At 39.5% G+C, this 17405-nt stretch overlaps 1 protein-coding gene across 1 annotated transcript in view; it reads left to right on the forward strand.

Moving 5' to 3' along the window:
* Zswim6 (zinc finger SWIM-type containing 6) overlaps window positions 1-17405 on the forward strand; it is a 161816-nt gene that overhangs the window by 100280 nt on the left and 44131 nt on the right. Inside the window, exons 2-4 of the mRNA XM_028784291.1 lie at window positions 309-665; window positions 12955-13103; window positions 16563-16713. Of these exons, the coding sequence (XP_028640124.1) occupies window positions 536-665; window positions 12955-13103; window positions 16563-16713 (430 nt within the window). The 5' untranslated portion in view covers window positions 309-535. The remainder of the gene's footprint in view (window positions 1-308; window positions 666-12954; window positions 13104-16562; window positions 16714-17405) is intronic.

Genomic DNA, 17405 nt, shown 5'->3' on the forward strand with positions numbered 1-17405 from the left:
GTACCGTAGTGATACTGTAAAGTAATTGCTTGCTTTAAGGTGTGACCAAGGTGCACTGCAATCCATGCACTGCAGTCTGTGCCGAGCAATCTGTGCACTGCAATCCATGCACTGCAGTCTGCTGTGCCAGGCACCTCGGTGCTGTTGTCACTTGTCTCTCCCTGTTAGAGGAATCCGTGGTTATCATTGGCTGCAATGTTTCCACGTGTTTCTCCTTGCTGCTCTGTCCAGAGCCACCTGTTTCCAGAGTGAGAATTTGCCGTAGCATCTGCGTGCAGAAGCTGACCTCTCCCTTTCTTGTCACCTAGGTTTCCACTTGAGTGGCACAGTGACAGAACCTGCAATACAATCGGAGCCAGAAACCATTTGCAACGTGGCCATCAGCTTTGATCGTTGCAAGATTACCTCAGTGACCTGCAGCTGTGGAAACAAGGACATATTTTATTGTGCCCATGTTGTGGCACTGTCTTTATACCGCATCCGCAAGCCAGATCAGGTCAAACTGCATCTTCCCATTTCAGAGACTCTCTTTCAGATGAACAGAGACCAGCTACAGAAGTTTGTTCAGTATCTGATCACAGTGCACCACACAGAAGTCTTGCCAACTGCTCAGAAGCTAGCAGATGAAATTCTCTCCCAGAATTCAGAAATCAACCAAGTTCATGGTGAGTATGACAGATGATGTAATTTTTCTCTAGATTATTTTTCATTTACCAGCCCAATTATGCATAAAATGCAGTGGGAGAAATGAGTCCTCAATAATACTCTCTGACAGAGAGATTAGCTTAGCTTTATAGCCTACAACATTTCTTTTGAAGTATTTTATGCTAGAAGGCAAGCCCTTTGGGGCAAGAGCTAGGAAATAGAGTCTTGTTAAGCGTGGCTCAGGGTGGCCTTGGACTTAAGATTGTCCTTCTTCGGCCTCCTGCCTCTGCCTCCCACCTCCCTGGAATTCTATGTATGTCACAGCACATCTGACAGGTTTTTTGTGCTCAGAAAAATCTCATTTGTTAGAAATGCATCTTACACTTCATTTAGTGTAGTTACATTCCAGATAATATTAGGTGTTAGTTATACAGGACACTTGTCATTTAATTTATACTTTTCAGCAAATGAATATGTACTTTAAAATTTACTTAACTTTAAAATTTACTTTCTAGTAGAGGAACATTTTTTTGACTTTATATTGTTTTCATTTTTTAATTGGATATTTTGTTTATTTAAATTTTAAATGTCATCCCCCTTTCCCATTTCCCCTTCCCTCATGCAGGAAATTTTTATATGGTACCTTATAAAAGAAAATAAACTTTAGAAAAATATTACAACTTAGAGTTTATGATATATGTAGGTTTAAAAAACACAATTTTTAAAAAAAGTTAGCTCAAAGGATTATATGAGACAGTTTAGAAATATATCCACCAACATTTTCTCATACAATGTACCAATAAAATGTAAATAATGCTAGCCTGGGGAGATGGCTCATCTACTGAAATTGCTGGCTTTGCAAGCAAGAAGACCTGAATTGTACTCCCAGCATCTGTGTTTAAAGGCCAGGCATGATGGCAGCTTGAAAATAATGTGCTGGGGAGGCACAGACTGGAGGATCCTTGGGGCTTGCTGTTCAGCCCACCTAGTGTACTTATCAGGTTCAAGTCAGTGTCTCAAAAGCAAACATACATATAAGCACACACAAACCACAAGCATAGCACCCAAGGAATAACACCTGTGGCTTTAACTTCTGGCCTCCGCACATACACAACGCAAGTTGCCTATGCTTTTAAAATCTTTAGAAATAATTTTGTAAGTAATTAAAATTACATTGAGGAAAGTGTCACAGTCTTGGCTAAGCAGTACAGGTACCTAATATTATTCAATTTATTTTATTTGCATTATTTTGAGGTATGGGACAAATCATTAAACCTTATTTATTTAGTTTTGTGAGTTTCTTCAAAGTCATTTCTTCATAGCCCAGGTAGAAATGTTTATGGAAAGCAGTGTTAGGCCATTTAAAAACTATGCGATGGTATTGTGATGGTATATGAAGTCTGAATCCTATTACCAAATACTACAAACCAGCACCCAGGCCAAGCAGGGGCAGCTCTGAGCACTTGTGAGTTCTCCATGTCCCGCCTCCACAGGCTCCTCCTTGATTTGTGTTGTAATCACTTCCTGGGTAGTGGTGGCAGTTTTACATCATTAAATGCTGGTTTGTCTTAATCTGTTCTTAAACTCTATATATCATACAGTATGATTTCTTCGTAGTAGAATTTATCCATCTTTCATGTGCCTGTAATTCATTTGTTATCATGTATCGGGTGTTCACCTGTCTACTGTAGGGAAATACAGTGTGACCTGCATATACATATACATGTAAACATTCTAATAGACATAGTTTAAAAAATAAAAAGCAAAACTAATTTTAATGCCATTTTCTGATATATGTAATATATGTGCTTCAAAAATATTTATATAGTTTATATTTTTATATCATCCATATTCTTGGGTTTTCAATATTTTATAAGTTAAATTCAGTATATGGCCCACAATGAATCTATAAGATTTTATACTGTTAGGATGAGGTATAAAATAGCAAGCAATGTTAATAGTTCACAGTGGTTACATTTATGTGTCAGTGCTTGTATATGAATAGTGTAGGCGTGCACTGCATGTTTTATGTGCGTGCATATAATTGTTTAGGGAAGTTTATAATTTTCCATGTGAAGGCTGAAAGTTAGTGCCTGTTTCATGCTTACAACACCCTAGATCACATGAGAGCCACCTACAAGTCTGCAACCTTGTGTGGCTGATGATAGCAGACAGCACCACGTTGCTGTGGAGTGTTCTGGGTATGACAGTGCCACTGTTTTTTGATCCATTTCCACTGTTGATGGGCCTTGTTTATACTAGAGCTGCTATGAACATTCTTTTAGAAGTCTCCTGATACTGTGCCATGTGTGGTTTCTATGTCAGAGGCAAATTCATTCAGTCAAATTTCTTCTGGTGCTTCCCAGGGCAGGCCCTGCTTTATTTAAGTAGCTGTCATAAGGTGTGTGAAGCATTTCGCTTGGACGCAGTTGCCCTGTTCAATAGCAGGGGTATAAATAACTGTGCTGCAGAGGTGCCTTTGGCCCACAGAGAGGCATGGTGTAGGAGCTTCTCTAGAAGGCATCTGCTCTATAGGATCGTCTTCCTCAGCCCCTGCTGCCTGGTAAACAGTCACACCACCCTACAGTCATCCCAGAGATTTCTCAAGAGCATCGAGGTTAGTGGCTCTCAGAATGTAGGTCAAAACCCCCTTTAGGGTCACATATCAGATCTTTACATTTCCTTAACAGTAGCAAATTACAGTTATGAAGTAGCAATGACATAGTATTCTGGTTGGGATCACCACAGCATGAGGGTCGCAGCATTGGGAAGGGTATGAACCACTGATTTGGGGCTTATTAAATGTGGGCAAGTAGGGTATATATAGTTCTTTATTTTTCTTAGTTCAAATAACCTATTAAAGTCACTTTGTTCTCTGAATTTTAATTTAACTGAAGGTGTCATCAATAATTATATATTCAATGGCTTTACCTTGTTTCGAAGGTTAATAGCTCTCAAAGATTATCTTTAAAAACTTTTTTAGTCCATTGCCATGTTGAAATTGTGTTCCTAATACGTAAACTATGATTGTTTACAGAACGTGTTCACATAACATTCTTTCAGAATCTCTGAGATTGAAAGGGCAGTGTTTAAGGAAAGGATGATGAACAGTGCAGGCTAGCCTGGAATCGGAACTATGATGAGGAGCACAGGCTAGCCTGGATCAGATTTTCAGAGCTTGTCTCTGAGAAGAGTTGCTTGAGAGCAGAGGACCCGAGTGGGGTATACTGCCAGCTTTCTCTACTTAATTCCTCACCGGATTTGGGCCTAGAGATGGGCCATTTACACAAGCTGTCTACTCCCTTCCACTCCTGTATGACAGTGGTGAGAAGGGGTGGGAAACAGGCGTGACTTTTTAAGATGAAATGGGAAGTGTCTTCCCTGGAGGGCCTGACTTCACCAGTTTGCTAATGACACGGTGGAGGTGGAGGGCGGGGCTAAAAGTGTTCTCAGGCATTTGACCTCATGCTCTCACCTGCCTTCAAACACCTGCAAATAAAGCATTCTTAAAAATTAAATCTGTTTTCAAAACAGTACTCTCTTGTATGATTTTGGGCTTTTTTTTTAAGAAAATCAAGAAAAATTTATTACATTAATTTTTTATATTATTCTCCCACTATACACTGAGCATTGCAAGTGTCCAGTTGCAGTAGCATGCACACCTTGATTCTCCTAGTCACAGACACAGTGAAGGCGGTGTGAATACGATTTGTCCTAACAGCAGTCTTGGTCAGCTCTTCATTTCATTGTGTTTCATACATTTTTCTATGACTTTATGATAAAACTAATAACTGTATGCTCAAAGTCGCTGCAGGGTATTTAATGTTACTATCCTACCAAGTAGATTGTAGCTGTGTATTTTTTAAAACAGTTTGTTTTTATCTTTATATCCTAATACAACTTTCTACCTTCGATACTGTTTTTCTTTTTTTTTTTTAAAAGAGGCTAGAGTCTTTACTAAGTACTTACCAATAGATCTATTGATCTCTGAGTACTAACTCCACTCCCTTAGTTATGTGAATTGGTGCTTTTCTGGCTTTGTTTCCTATTAAAGGTGATGCTCCAGCCAGGCATGATGGTGTATGCTGTAATTTCAGTTCTCTAAGGAGGCAGAAGCAGATTTGTGACTCTGAGGTCAGCCTGGTTTATATGTATAGGAAGACCCAGTCTCAAAGCACACCCCCCAAAGGAGATGGCATTCTAAATTGACAAATTGTGTCTTAGGACAGAATATTGAACTTGAACATTGGAGTCCAGAATTGTCATTTTCTCTGTACTTAAAATACTCATCCTCTTTATGAAAGCTTTAGAAAAAATGATGCTATGAATATATATGATAATGTTAAAAAGATATTCAACCTTATCTCCTTGGGACTCTTTGAGGAGATAACAGAAGGCTAGCAAAGTGGCTCAGCAGCCAGCAGTGCTTACCACCAAGGCTGCCTACCTGGGAGAGAGAACCGATCCCCACAGGCTGCCCCCTGACCTCCCTTATGCATGCCGGGACACTTGTACACCCGTAAGCCCCTCCTACATAGTAAATCAAGAACAGGTCATGAAAATGAAAGCTTTCCCCAGACTCTATAACCAGAGAGCCGTCCCCTCCTACCCCCCTCACCTTTTGTTTTACTGACCACTCCACGGGCTAGCTTGTACTGGGCTAACTACAATAAAGGAACAGGTTACCAGGAAACCATATTGACCTTCACCTTGAGTGGAGGAGGTCATTTAGTGACCCTTTTAAACCTAGGCCTGGGCTAATTTCCGAAGTATGCCAGTGCTCTTGCACGTACCCTGATACCATCTCAGTCAGTCTACATTCACTGGTGTGTCAGATAGGGGTGACATTACCTCTAAAGGCCAACTCAGCTCTGCCCCATCTGCAGAAAACAGACAACAACCAGGATTCACGCTTGAAGGTCTCATCTGCTGGCTCTCCCAGTGTGCATTGGATATTTACTGTATTTCTTTTTAAAAATAAACTTATTTTTATTGAAAATTGTATGATTTTTTTCATACAAGATTTTGATCGTGTTTTTTATATAACTAATACTATAAATCCACCTTGCCTATCTCTCTCCGTAATTTAACCTTCAAATACTTTGTCTGGTCATTTTATTCATCAGTGTTCGTAAGGCTCCCAGTTACTACCAAACTAGTCCACACACAGGTTTTTTTTTCCTACTTGACTCTAAACATGGAGACTCGTATTATGACCTGTGTATGTTGGGAGCATGTCTGAATGCAAAATCAGCACCCCCTCATATTTTTAAAATTCCTTAAGTTCTGTCTTATTCTTAGTAGGAAATTGGTGATTTATTCCATAAGAACAGGTAAACACGCTTGAAATCCACTGATAAGTGACAGCTGGGGAGTCACCTGATGCAGGGCACATGTGGAGTTTGTCTTCCCTTTATCTCCCTGTGGGTGGTCACGGTCACTGTAATTGGACTTGCTTTAGCAAACAGCCTTTGGAAGTATCCTAGGTGGGTATTTGATCATTACTAACCTGTCCTTATTGTGGTATACTCTGATGCTGACAGTTGGCACAGTCCATGTATGATCTACTGGTGGTCAATACACTGTGCAGGAGAGAAAGTCTCTGTAACTGCACTACCTCGAAAAAGTAGTAATGTGAAACCTATAGGAAACTCTGAAGACAGGATTTTAGAAGTATGTGAAGATAAAAAGGTAAGTCCTCATTGGCTCCCTGGTCCTAACACCAGTGCCCCACCCTAGCACCCTGTGAAAACAACATTGTACTCTGAAAGATAGTTTTTCCTTTGTGAACATACATACACACATATATACATACAACTTGAAATGTTAAAAACTGTATTTGTAGTTTCCTAAATAGGTATAGCTATGTTGCTTTAGTTTTAATGCTGTAAGTTATACGATTGTCCCTTGGATGGGTATATTTCATTATTAACCTCATGAGTGACGTACGAGAGGTAGGTTTTTGATTTTTTAATTTTAATATTTTTTAGTTTCTTTATTTTTTTAAGTAATAGAGTTCCAGTAGTATAAATGCCAGAATAAATGGTATATGCATTTTGGATTCTATAATTGCTGCCAAATCTCCCTCCAAAAATGATATTTTACTCCATATCATAACCAAAATTTGATGATTGACCATATATGTAAGTTATAGCATATCTTTCCTTCATACAGAGCCTCAGCATTTCACTTTAACAAAAGAAGTCTTGAAATTAGATGTCTCTTAATTTGGAGGAATTACAAAATCTCTCGCCCGTGAGGAATTTTCTTGGGTGTAATGCAGAGATTGGCACTCTATAGCCTCTAGATGCAGTTCAACTAACACATCACAGTGACGGTGATAACTACTGAGTACTTGAGCTCAGTAGTCTTGATAGAACATGTCTCTTCCACATGTGCTTTCCCTCTCATCCTGCAGGCATCTCTGACACCCTGAGCCCACATCTGTGGAGGAAGCACTAGCCGTGACCAGTCTCCTTCTTTGTTCTTTTTCCTTTAGTTGATCCTCAGATCTCTGTGTGTTAGCTAGGTGAGCTGGCTGGTCTCATTGCCCACAGTGGGTTTCGTACACCTCCTTCTGTAGCCTGTCCAGTATTTAATAAGAGTCAGTCTTTGAAGCCTGACTAATCTGAGTGAGAATCTAGCCTCTGGACTCTATGCTTTCAAGCCTAGTTAGTGGGGGCAAATAATCTCTTTAGGCCTCAGTTTTCTGAGTACCTGTTTCATAAGATGGGAAACATCCAGAGGGTAAACACTAGACCCTGTTGTCACCATCACTGTGATGTGTTAGTTGAGCTGCATCTGTAGGCTGTAGAGTCAATAGTAAATAATGAAGGAAAATACTTGCAGACTCGCTTTTTGTTTTATTCTATTATTTTGTTTGTTTGATTTTTTTGTTTTGTTGATTTTTTGGAAACAGTGTCCTGCCACCTGGGACTACAGGTGTGTGTCATCATACCTAGGTCACAAACCAATGTTTTAAAGCATCATTTAAAATTAATAGAGCAGACTATTGCTAGAGCTTGCAAGCATAGAAGAGCCCCTTCTAATAAAGGCCGAGGCTTTTCATTTAAAAAGAAAACCTTCTGAGAACTTCGCATAAGTATTTATATTGTGTACCAAGCAATTGTTAGGACATTTTATCAGAGAAATAATGGAAAATGACTTACCTGTTACTATGCAGCTTTTTTATGTGGTTATATGCTACATTTTTAATGAGTGTTGGAAAACATACACATGCTTTATTGCTTTTTACCCATAAAAGATACATGAATAAACTCCTGAAGACTGAAGTAAATTAAATGATATTAAAGGATGAGGGATGGTCAGAAGAGAGGGAAATGGTGGAGGAGGGCCCCTGGAAACTGACAGCTCTGTCCCTCATTTGTTTTCTTGGCCTTTAGATAAGGGAAGGTAATTGGTTAGAGCATAAGTGAGCATGGGTCAGGATTTCCTCTGTCAACAGCCCTCACAGCTAAGAAACCAGGCCGTTCTCTATACAGCTTCTGGAGAAGCCACCACATCCTCTCGTGGTCGGTAGTAGACTGCATGGGATGGCCCTAGAGGAGCTGAGTGAGGGTCTTGCTGTTTGAACTACACCTGATTTATAAACTGAAATAAAAGCATTAGCCAGACACCATCTTAAAATGAGAATTAAGAATGGAATTTAAATCTTTTCTAAAGAACATATCTATTCAGTTGACGTCATATTTTTAAACAGTGTTCAAGTTTTCTTTCTGCTCTAAAGAATGACCTTCTTTTGAGTCTTAAGACACTAAACTTTGTTGTTTTGCCCTTTTCTCCTCAGAGCTAACGGTTAATGTCATGGCTTTGCCCTCAGTTTGTAAGACAGGCTATATGCATTGACTTAATGTTTTCTAGCATGAATAGTAGGCACTAAAACAGTATGATAGTGCTCTTTCATAGGTCCCCAAAAGAGACTAATCACCTCTGCAGTATAGATATCTGCTGTCTGCATTCTGCCCAAATAGTGGAAATTTGATAATTTCAACAAAGGGGAACATTGCTTTTAAGTATAAATGGCTAAAAGCAATATTTGGGGTATGGTGAGGAGGCTCAATGGGTCAGGCACATGCCACCAACTCTGATCAGCTGAGTCCAAGCACCAGGCTCACATAATGGGAGAACTGACTTGTACACGCACCACACTAAGTCAATGTAGAAAAATGAACGCCTGAAAAGACAGTTTCTTGGAAGCAGTTGGTCAGAGGAGAGTTAGAGAAGAGAAAGAATTACCTTCTCATCCTGCATTAGAACTCAGAACATACCAGTAGTCTTCAACAACTGTGTCTTCATGGCTCAGTTTGTAATGCACACAGTGAGTCGGTATTATCTAATGCCAAGAAGAGACAGCATCTACAGTGTGAGATGGTTGTTTCAATACACATCTTAAAATGTGCTTCCTTCGGAACAGGGAGAGATGGCTGAGTGGTACCTCGGGATCCCGAGTACTTTTTATTATTAAGATCCATGACATGCCAAGATGCTTAGCATTGTCTCTAATGGCAGAATCCTTGTTCTTTCCTACTTGAAGGAGAAAAATCTGATTGAGTAGGTCTGAAGTGGTGCCAAGGCATCCAGTATGCCCTAGGAACTCGCATAAGTTTTAATTGTGGGAACTAAGTAGTAGACTTCGACTAGACAGAGGTTCTTCGTCTCCACAAATTCTCCTCTGCTTCCTCCTCTGCTGTCATAGTACCAAGGTGAGAGGTGAGTCAGACTCACTCATACCTATCTGAAGGCAAGTAACTGTTTCACTACTATCCTCCCGCCAACTCCCACCCTGTGGATAGTGTTCCTTCCACCCAAAGACTTAAAACCGAAGAACTGAAATTTAGTAATAAAATACCCACAGTGTTTGATTATACACTGCAAATATTATAGCACTTATGAGTAAGAACAAAAAAACACTATAACTTTTAAAGCATTTAATGCATGGATGTAGTGATTCTGGTTCCTGCCTAACTCAGGATATTTAATAGTAAATATATAAATAAATGAACTATGTTTTTCTTTGCATTTTCTTTTCAAAGTTAAATGCTTAGAGGGTTGTCTCTGATTATAGATGGCTATTAGGTAGAAATAGATTCTACAGTTCTTACATTTTTACATAATGTCAAGTCAAGTACTCTAAAGTATACAATCAAGACATATTGGGATTCAAATGGTTAAACTCCAGATTTAAGTTTATTTTTAAATATTTATTTATTTGTTATTGAACAGGCTGTGTGTGAGAAGGTCACAATAATCCAAATGGGTGGGTGGGTGGATGGATGGATGGATGAGGGACTCTGAATCCCTCTCAGACACTCTGATATCTCAGTCTTAGATACTCAGACTAGGTTATAGACCTAGTAGTTTCTGTAGCACTGTGTGTCCTGTAAGATGAGAGTCATGAGAATGAACATGCCAATAATAGTCATTATGAAGAAAATAGGAAGTCGTGTATGGACGGATACTTCACAGTGGGTTCGTTCGTTTGTTTTTTGTTTTTTTCTTGTTGGGTTTTGTTTTGTTTATTTGTTTGTTTGTTTGTTTGTTTTTGGGCCTTTCAAAAAGAGTCCTTAGGGAGAAAATTTACTTTGGAGGGGGGGTGTTCCTCCTCTTTTTGATACTTTTCCTGTAAGTGTTTGATCCCCCAGATTGTTTAGGCATTAGGGACAGACAAAAATCCTCACTCTTACACAGCTGGGCCGTCAGCCTAATTGCCCAGTCCCTAATTAGAACAACTTTTCCTCTTCCTGAGCAAGTCTCCCAGCTCTTCTAAGAGGCTACTCATTGCCACTGCCCTCACTGCCTTTCCTCTAGCACTTACCTGGGGCTCCGCGGGGCTCCGCTGGGCTCTCTCCTGGCTGCCTTCCTAAACCTGCACTGTCTCCCATAGCATGCCCTCTTTCCTGATGAATGTCCTCCTCTGCTGTCTTTTGGTTCTGTCTGCAAGGTATTCTGCATTCCATACTCACTATATTTAAAATTGAACTCCGACATCCGAGCATTCTCTGTCAGTGAACTGTCCTATATTCTGTATAGTAGTTTAATCTACAAACCAGTGTGCTGCGCATACCACGATCTTACCCTCCCTCACATGCCCACATCTTCACCCAGTCTTCCTGCATCTGTGTTACCTTTCCCAGGCAGTTTGTATAAGTTTGTATAAGGAGATAATAATAATAATAGTGCATGGTCTTTTAAAAAAGCCTCACTGTCAACATAGACTTAGTGTGCTTGTGTATGATTTTCTCTTGTCATTTCCATTCAACAATACCTTTCGATGCATTTCCATGATACACGGAGACTCCGTTCATTTTCATGGCTACCTAATTAATATTTCATGGTAGAATATTGGGATTGATGCATCTCAGGATGAAGAGTATTCCATTCTACTTCAGGCAGCACTGTCATGAGTTCCCACTCACTGTCCCTAGCAGGGAGAACCTGAGCTGCTCAGCCGCACAGCCTCAGAGTCTGTCTGTCTTCCAGGATTGTCTTGTGCTCCTCCACCCAGGGCCTCTGCTCTCAGGTTGGATGAACTTCTATTCCTCCCATACGCCATGCTTCTTTCTGCCTAAGGCCTCTACCCAAGTTCTTTTTTTAGTCCCTCATGTGACCCATCCCTCTTTCCCCTGCCGGTAGATGACTTCTAATTAGCTTCTAATCTTCTTAGGGCAGAGCTCTCAGTTCCTTGCCATTTCCTCAAGGTATTGTATTCGAGTAATCCATGGCCAACTCGGAGTTCTCGTAAGTCTTCCAAACTCTGACTTATCTGTAAAGGGCTGTCACCGTTCAGTGCTACACATGCATTTCTAGTTGTTATTATTATTGCACTGATTTTTCTCTTACTCAAAACCATGCTTTCCTAAGAGTATGTCCAATTCAACTATAGTATGGTATAGTATTAATGTAAAGGAGAATAACCAATCATTTTACAAAATGAAACAGGCCAGATCAAGTTCCAGGACATCCAGGACTACACAGAGAAACCATGTCTCAAAAAAACAAAAAAAACCCCAAAACACAAAACTAACACAAACGAAACAGAATAGCAAATATCAGACCATTTCATTTATGCTAAGGGTGTTTCTTTCCAGTTAGACTTTTCAGTTTAATATATACCTGTGATCATATAAGCACATAAATGCATATAAATTGTATTATTATTATTGTAGGTACAAGTTAAAAAATTAGTCTTTAAATTAGGAATTCTGTGTGTTTTGGAATACCATTATATCTCCCTGTCTTGCCAAGAGGCAGGTCAACAGAGCTGACAACTGTGGATATACAGACTGAATGAATAAATGTCACTTTTTAGGGTGGCTCTTATCCCACTATACCCTTCTCCTAGGATCAAGCAGACCCAGTTCCTAAGGAGACACGAGTGGTTATCTCCTTGGTCAGTTAATTTTGTATTCAATCATTAAGTGACAAGTGACATAGAATCATATTTATTAACTGTCTAAAGGCTCATAAAGGATATGAGACATCAGGAGTAAAATGTTCCCATACTTAAAATCTAATTTCTTATAGACCTTAGACCTTAAAATGCCATTGTTTTATTTTCTTAACAAACAATGAACCTTAAATTTTTTTTCCCCTCAGTATCTGGGTAACTGTTAAATTTCCCTGGTAGCCTTCACTCATGGGGTTTATTACATAGCTGTTATCTTTTGTGTGTACTTCAGCAATAAAATATTTATGCAGCTTGGCAAGGTAATACTACAACCTGAGTTAGTACAACAGCTGCACTGCCTGCTCCCATGTGTCTTGATTTCCCTTTTTAATCTTTGTTTTCTGCAAGTAAAGACTTGCATCAGCATGTTGTTTATACAGTAGCAGATAATGGTGAAGCTTCTTGAGTTATCATAGGAAAGGGTGAAGGACTCTGCCGAGGTGACTTGTTCCGTATTTCTAGATGTCTTTGAGAAATATTTTTCTAGTATGTCCTATGTAGATCTTCCTACATCATGCATTTGTGATAAGACATTTTTGTGGCTCTTTAACTCTTTAGAAAACTTCAAAACTTCTCTTTAAAAGTAAAGAGGCTCTGCCCCTACAACATGGAAATACCTGAGTTTGACAGTAATCTGCACTTAACCAAGCATAGAATTAGGAAAGTCTTGGAAATCCAAAGTGATTTGCATTTATTTCAGTCATAAATTGGTATGTGTAATTGAAACTAAGATAAACTTGAAAAGTGTCTAGGCAAAAACAGAGTCTGACTTCATTTCCAAACTTTTTCTCAAGATCTCTGCCTACAGTCTTAATCCAGTGCGTGTTCCCTTCGCTTTCCAGGTGCTCCTGATCCTACAGCGGGTGCTAGTATTGACGATGAGAACTGTTGGCACTTGGACGAAGAGCAGGTGCAAGAACAGGTTAAACTGTTCCTCTCCCAGGGAGGGTACCATGGATCAGGGAAGCAGCTTAACTTGCTCTTTGCAAAGGTATGGTTGTCAGTTTTGAAGATGTCTTCCAAGTATAGGAACATATATGGTAACCGTGTACGATCCTAGATGGGCTGGGATAGAGATTTTAAGCTAATGAACCAGTGAGAAACATGTTTTACAATGCAAGCTTTAACTTGTGTAATTGACTTTCAGAAGCATAGGGGGCATTTTGTCTCTCTTAGTTACTATAAAATGATGCTAATTTGTTACAGTTTAAAGAGAACATTTCTTTCACTATCCAGAACAATGTAAATCGTTTTAATGTTACTTGACATCCTTTCAAGTGTTTTTTTTTTCCCTAGTTAGTTTTCCCACATGGAGCATAACCATAAACATAACACTTCTTCTACACATACAGCTTAATAATTTTAGTGATACTTAATGTTAGTTTCAATCTGTAAATTAGTTTCATAGACTTCAGAGTTCTAGTTTCACTAAGTGTATAAATTAACAACTTCAGAAAATTGTCATCTATAAAGCTTTGAGATGAAGTCTATAACTGATAAATTTCTCATCTATAAAACTAATAGAATTTATCTATTTCCATTGTTTTGCTAGTAGTGTTAAATAATGGTATTATGTTTATTTCAACTATTAAAAACAAATAGTCTAAGAAGTATGTGGTATCCTTAAGACAAGTTCTCTGTGATCAAAAGCATTGCAGAGCATTTGGTACCATAAAACCATTTTAAAAGCTGGATAAAAGGCTTTTTAAAAATAATCCTAGGGTTAGCAAAGATGGCTTAGTGAGTGAAGCCCTCCCTGCATGAGAACCCCAGAGCCCACATAAAGCTGGTTGTGGTGGATGCTTGTATTCTCAGCCCTAGGGAGTGGAGTCTAACAGCCCAGCCAATGGGTGGTTAGTTATGGACTTCCAGGTTCATTTATAGACTTGGCCGAAAACAAAAGGCCAGGTGGAAAGTGATAGAAGCCCTACATCATCCTCTGACCTCTGGCCTCCACTCTATGAGCACACATATTAATATTTTGAGACTATATTAGCTATAAACAATAGATGTACTTGAGATGATGACTGTACAGTTTGGGTTTATATGCTTAATAGTTAAGCATTTATTTCATTACTGTTGCTGACTACTAGCTTAGAAATGTGTCGGTATAAGAAATAAATCAAATCCATTAGATTTGCAGACAGAGGAAGCACTTCGTGTGTATTTATGTCTGCAAAGCACCTTGTGGCCAAGTGAAACCAAGGTAAAATAAGCCAGTCTACAGTTGTCACTTTTGTCCCTACATGTTACATATGTATTACAAAAACATGTGAAGTAATAGAAGCAGGTAATTTTTGAGATGTAGAAATGTGTATAGTTGTTTTAACCTTAAGGCAAATGTGGACTCTGAATCCAGCTGTTATTTTTGTCATTGGGCAGTTGCTTAGTTTCTCCGGGGCTTAGTTTTAGAATTCATGAAATGAGTTATGATCTGGTTTAGTCTATACATTGTTTGGAAATTCGGTGATGAGCATAAACATATGTCAAACTCTGAAGTGCATTGTCCAGCGAATGACTGCTCCCTTCTCTCCAAGACATCACCTGTTTGTGGCTTTCTTCTCCTTCTGTACTGGGAATACACTTTAAGGATAGCGTTTGGGTTCAGGGAAACAGTGCTTATAGATGCTTTACAAGACTCAGATGCACAAGGACCTGAGGGAGGTCAGTTCTTATGCTTGCCCAAGCCTGAGGTAGAGGACTTGTGGTCCTCTGTGTGGGCTGCTGTATTACAGATGAGCCATTTTTTTTCTTGCCTTGCCTTTCATGTCAAATCCCGAACAAAGAATTCCCCTCCCCCATCTATAGGACCCGGATTTATCACAGGTACAACTGGTGTTGTTAAGGCTCTCACTTGCTTAAATATGTACTGAAAGTCATACACTTCAAGGTTGTCTGTGCTCATTTATGGTTTCTTCTAGAGAGACGAATCTTGGTGGTTTTTCGTTTTATTTGGGAAGTATAGCACAGAGAAAGGGGCAGTTCACAATTTTAGCTTTGACAGTCCAACTTCAGTTACTAAGTAAGTCAGAGACTGGTTTTGTTGTTTTGGTGCATTGTGGAACATTTACATAGAGTGAACATTCTTAAAACTCCCAGTTCTGTCCAGAACCTTCTCATGTGAGTGAGTGTCCACAGCCCTTTGTGTCTACAGGTTCTGTACTGACAGATCAGACCATCCATAGACTGGACCTAAGGACCATTTCCAGTGAACCTGTACAGATTTTTCTCCTTGTCACCCTTGGGTGCCCCGAGAATTATCATGTATCAGAAACACAGTATTGTGTTATGTTGTGTCATAAGTTAATGTAAAGATAATTTAAAGTGTTCATGTAAAAATATTAGAAATTGGGAAGTGCCAATTTTAGTGTTTCCATGAAGTTCCGGAACCCACAGATGACTGTATGCTGGTGCTCTCATATGAAATAATCCAGCAAAAAAGAACATCCCCAAATTACTAATATATCTGAAAAAGTAAACTTCTAGAACAATTTTGTGAATATAATAAGAAACCTTGAGTTCCAGGGTTAAAATTGATGAATTGTGTGATATGTGAATCATGTCTCCAGAAAACTATTACACTATCAGATCAATTTACACAAGTCCTAAACCACAGTGGAGTGCCCTGGGTTCTGCTACTCTGGTGGCACGCATAGTCAATAGGAGAGTCAGGAACATGTGAAACTCTTTGTCATTGTGTGTGTGTGTGTGTGTGTGTGTGTGTGTGTGTGTGTTTATGATATGTGTCCTTATACTGTTTCTGTGGTCCAGCAAAGGTGTGCCATCACACACCCCTGTGAAGCATCAACACCTTGTTAAAACCACTTTTCATGGATTTGTCAGGTTCAGATACCTTTCTCTGTTGAAGCATGACTTAGCTAGTCATCTATTTTGTTAAGTATAGTCTGACCACAAGCTAGGTTTGGGTTAGATAAAAGGCACATTCTGAGGGAAACCATAAAAACTGAAGGCAGAAGCCAGGTGATGTGGTACATGCGTGTAATCTCAGCAGTCAAGAGGCTGACCCAGGAGAATCATGAGTTAGAGGTCAGATTGAGCTGTCTAGAAAGACCCTAATATAAGACTATACATATGCACACTCAATGCACGTGCGCATGCACACACACACACTCAATGTGCACTTTTACCCTACATGTGAAACGTGGCATAATTGTTAAAACATTTGAAATTGAGAAGTTGAGGAAACGTCATTATTGTATATGGCTTCTAAAGCACATCTTATAGTAACCGTTCCTTTTAATCATTACATTGGAGTTTAGGATGCAGACTTGCTTCTCATCCTTTTGTGTGCCTAAGAGGACTGCTGTGAAATCATCTCTCTCGTGCACACATGCAAACACAGACCCGAGAAGTAGAAAGAAGTTGTCTCTTGTGTTGTTATTTATTTCCTTACAAATTTTAATATTTTTTGTTTGCTTCCCCTCCCTAGGTGCGGGAGATGTTGAAGATGAGAGATTCCAACGGGGCCCGTATGTTGACCTTGATCACAGAGCAGTTCATGGCTGACCCGCGCCTGTCACTTTGGAGGCAGCAAGGCACTGCAATGACTGACAAGTATAGGCAGCTCTGGGATGAGCTTGGTAAATGAGTTTCCTGTCAAATTGCATTGAGCTGTGTGTAGATAAGACCACAGTTGGATATTAAGAACATGGTCTGAGGGATGCTGGAGAGAGCTGCTGCCTGCTAGCCTGGGCCAGGGGGCTTTGGGCGGACGAGTGGGAAAAGCTCAGACTACTGTTTGAAGCAAGCAGCTGTGGCAGGGTTAGGGAGTTGAGCAAGGCAAGCACAGGAATCTCCTTTTAGGTACTTGGCGAAAGGTTCTGTATGTTTACAATAATGGCTTCCATCATAGGACTGGTCAGTGACTGTTTCATCTCAGTTTTTGAGTCTGCCTTCTTTTTTTCTCCTTCATTGAAATTCTCAAAATTGATTTTGATAACTCACTTTTTTTTTCGCAACCGATACAGACCTAGGTCAACCATTGTTCTTGAGAATTGAAAGGATAGGGCAAACTCTATAATTTATTGTCTAAAATCTCTGGTCATTAAAGATACAAATATAGCAGGTAGTTGAAAAAAAGTAAGAGCTTTTCTTAAGCATGAAAATACTTGTGTGAGTCTTCTTGTTCAATGCTCATTGCTACAGAAATTAAAAAAAAATGACATATTAGTTTCATGAGAGGAAAATGCTTGCTGCTTGTGTAGAGTTGGTGAAATTTCTGTTGACGAGTGCCGAACCACTTCTTGATTCATTCTGATCCAGGCCTAGCTAG

The sequence above is a fragment of the Grammomys surdaster genome, unplaced genomic scaffold (assembly GCF_004785775.1).
Source record: "Grammomys surdaster isolate TR1022 unplaced genomic scaffold, NIH_TR_1.0 99, whole genome shotgun sequence".
In the NCBI taxonomy this organism is placed as follows: Eukaryota; Metazoa; Chordata; class Mammalia; order Rodentia; family Muridae; genus Grammomys; species Grammomys surdaster.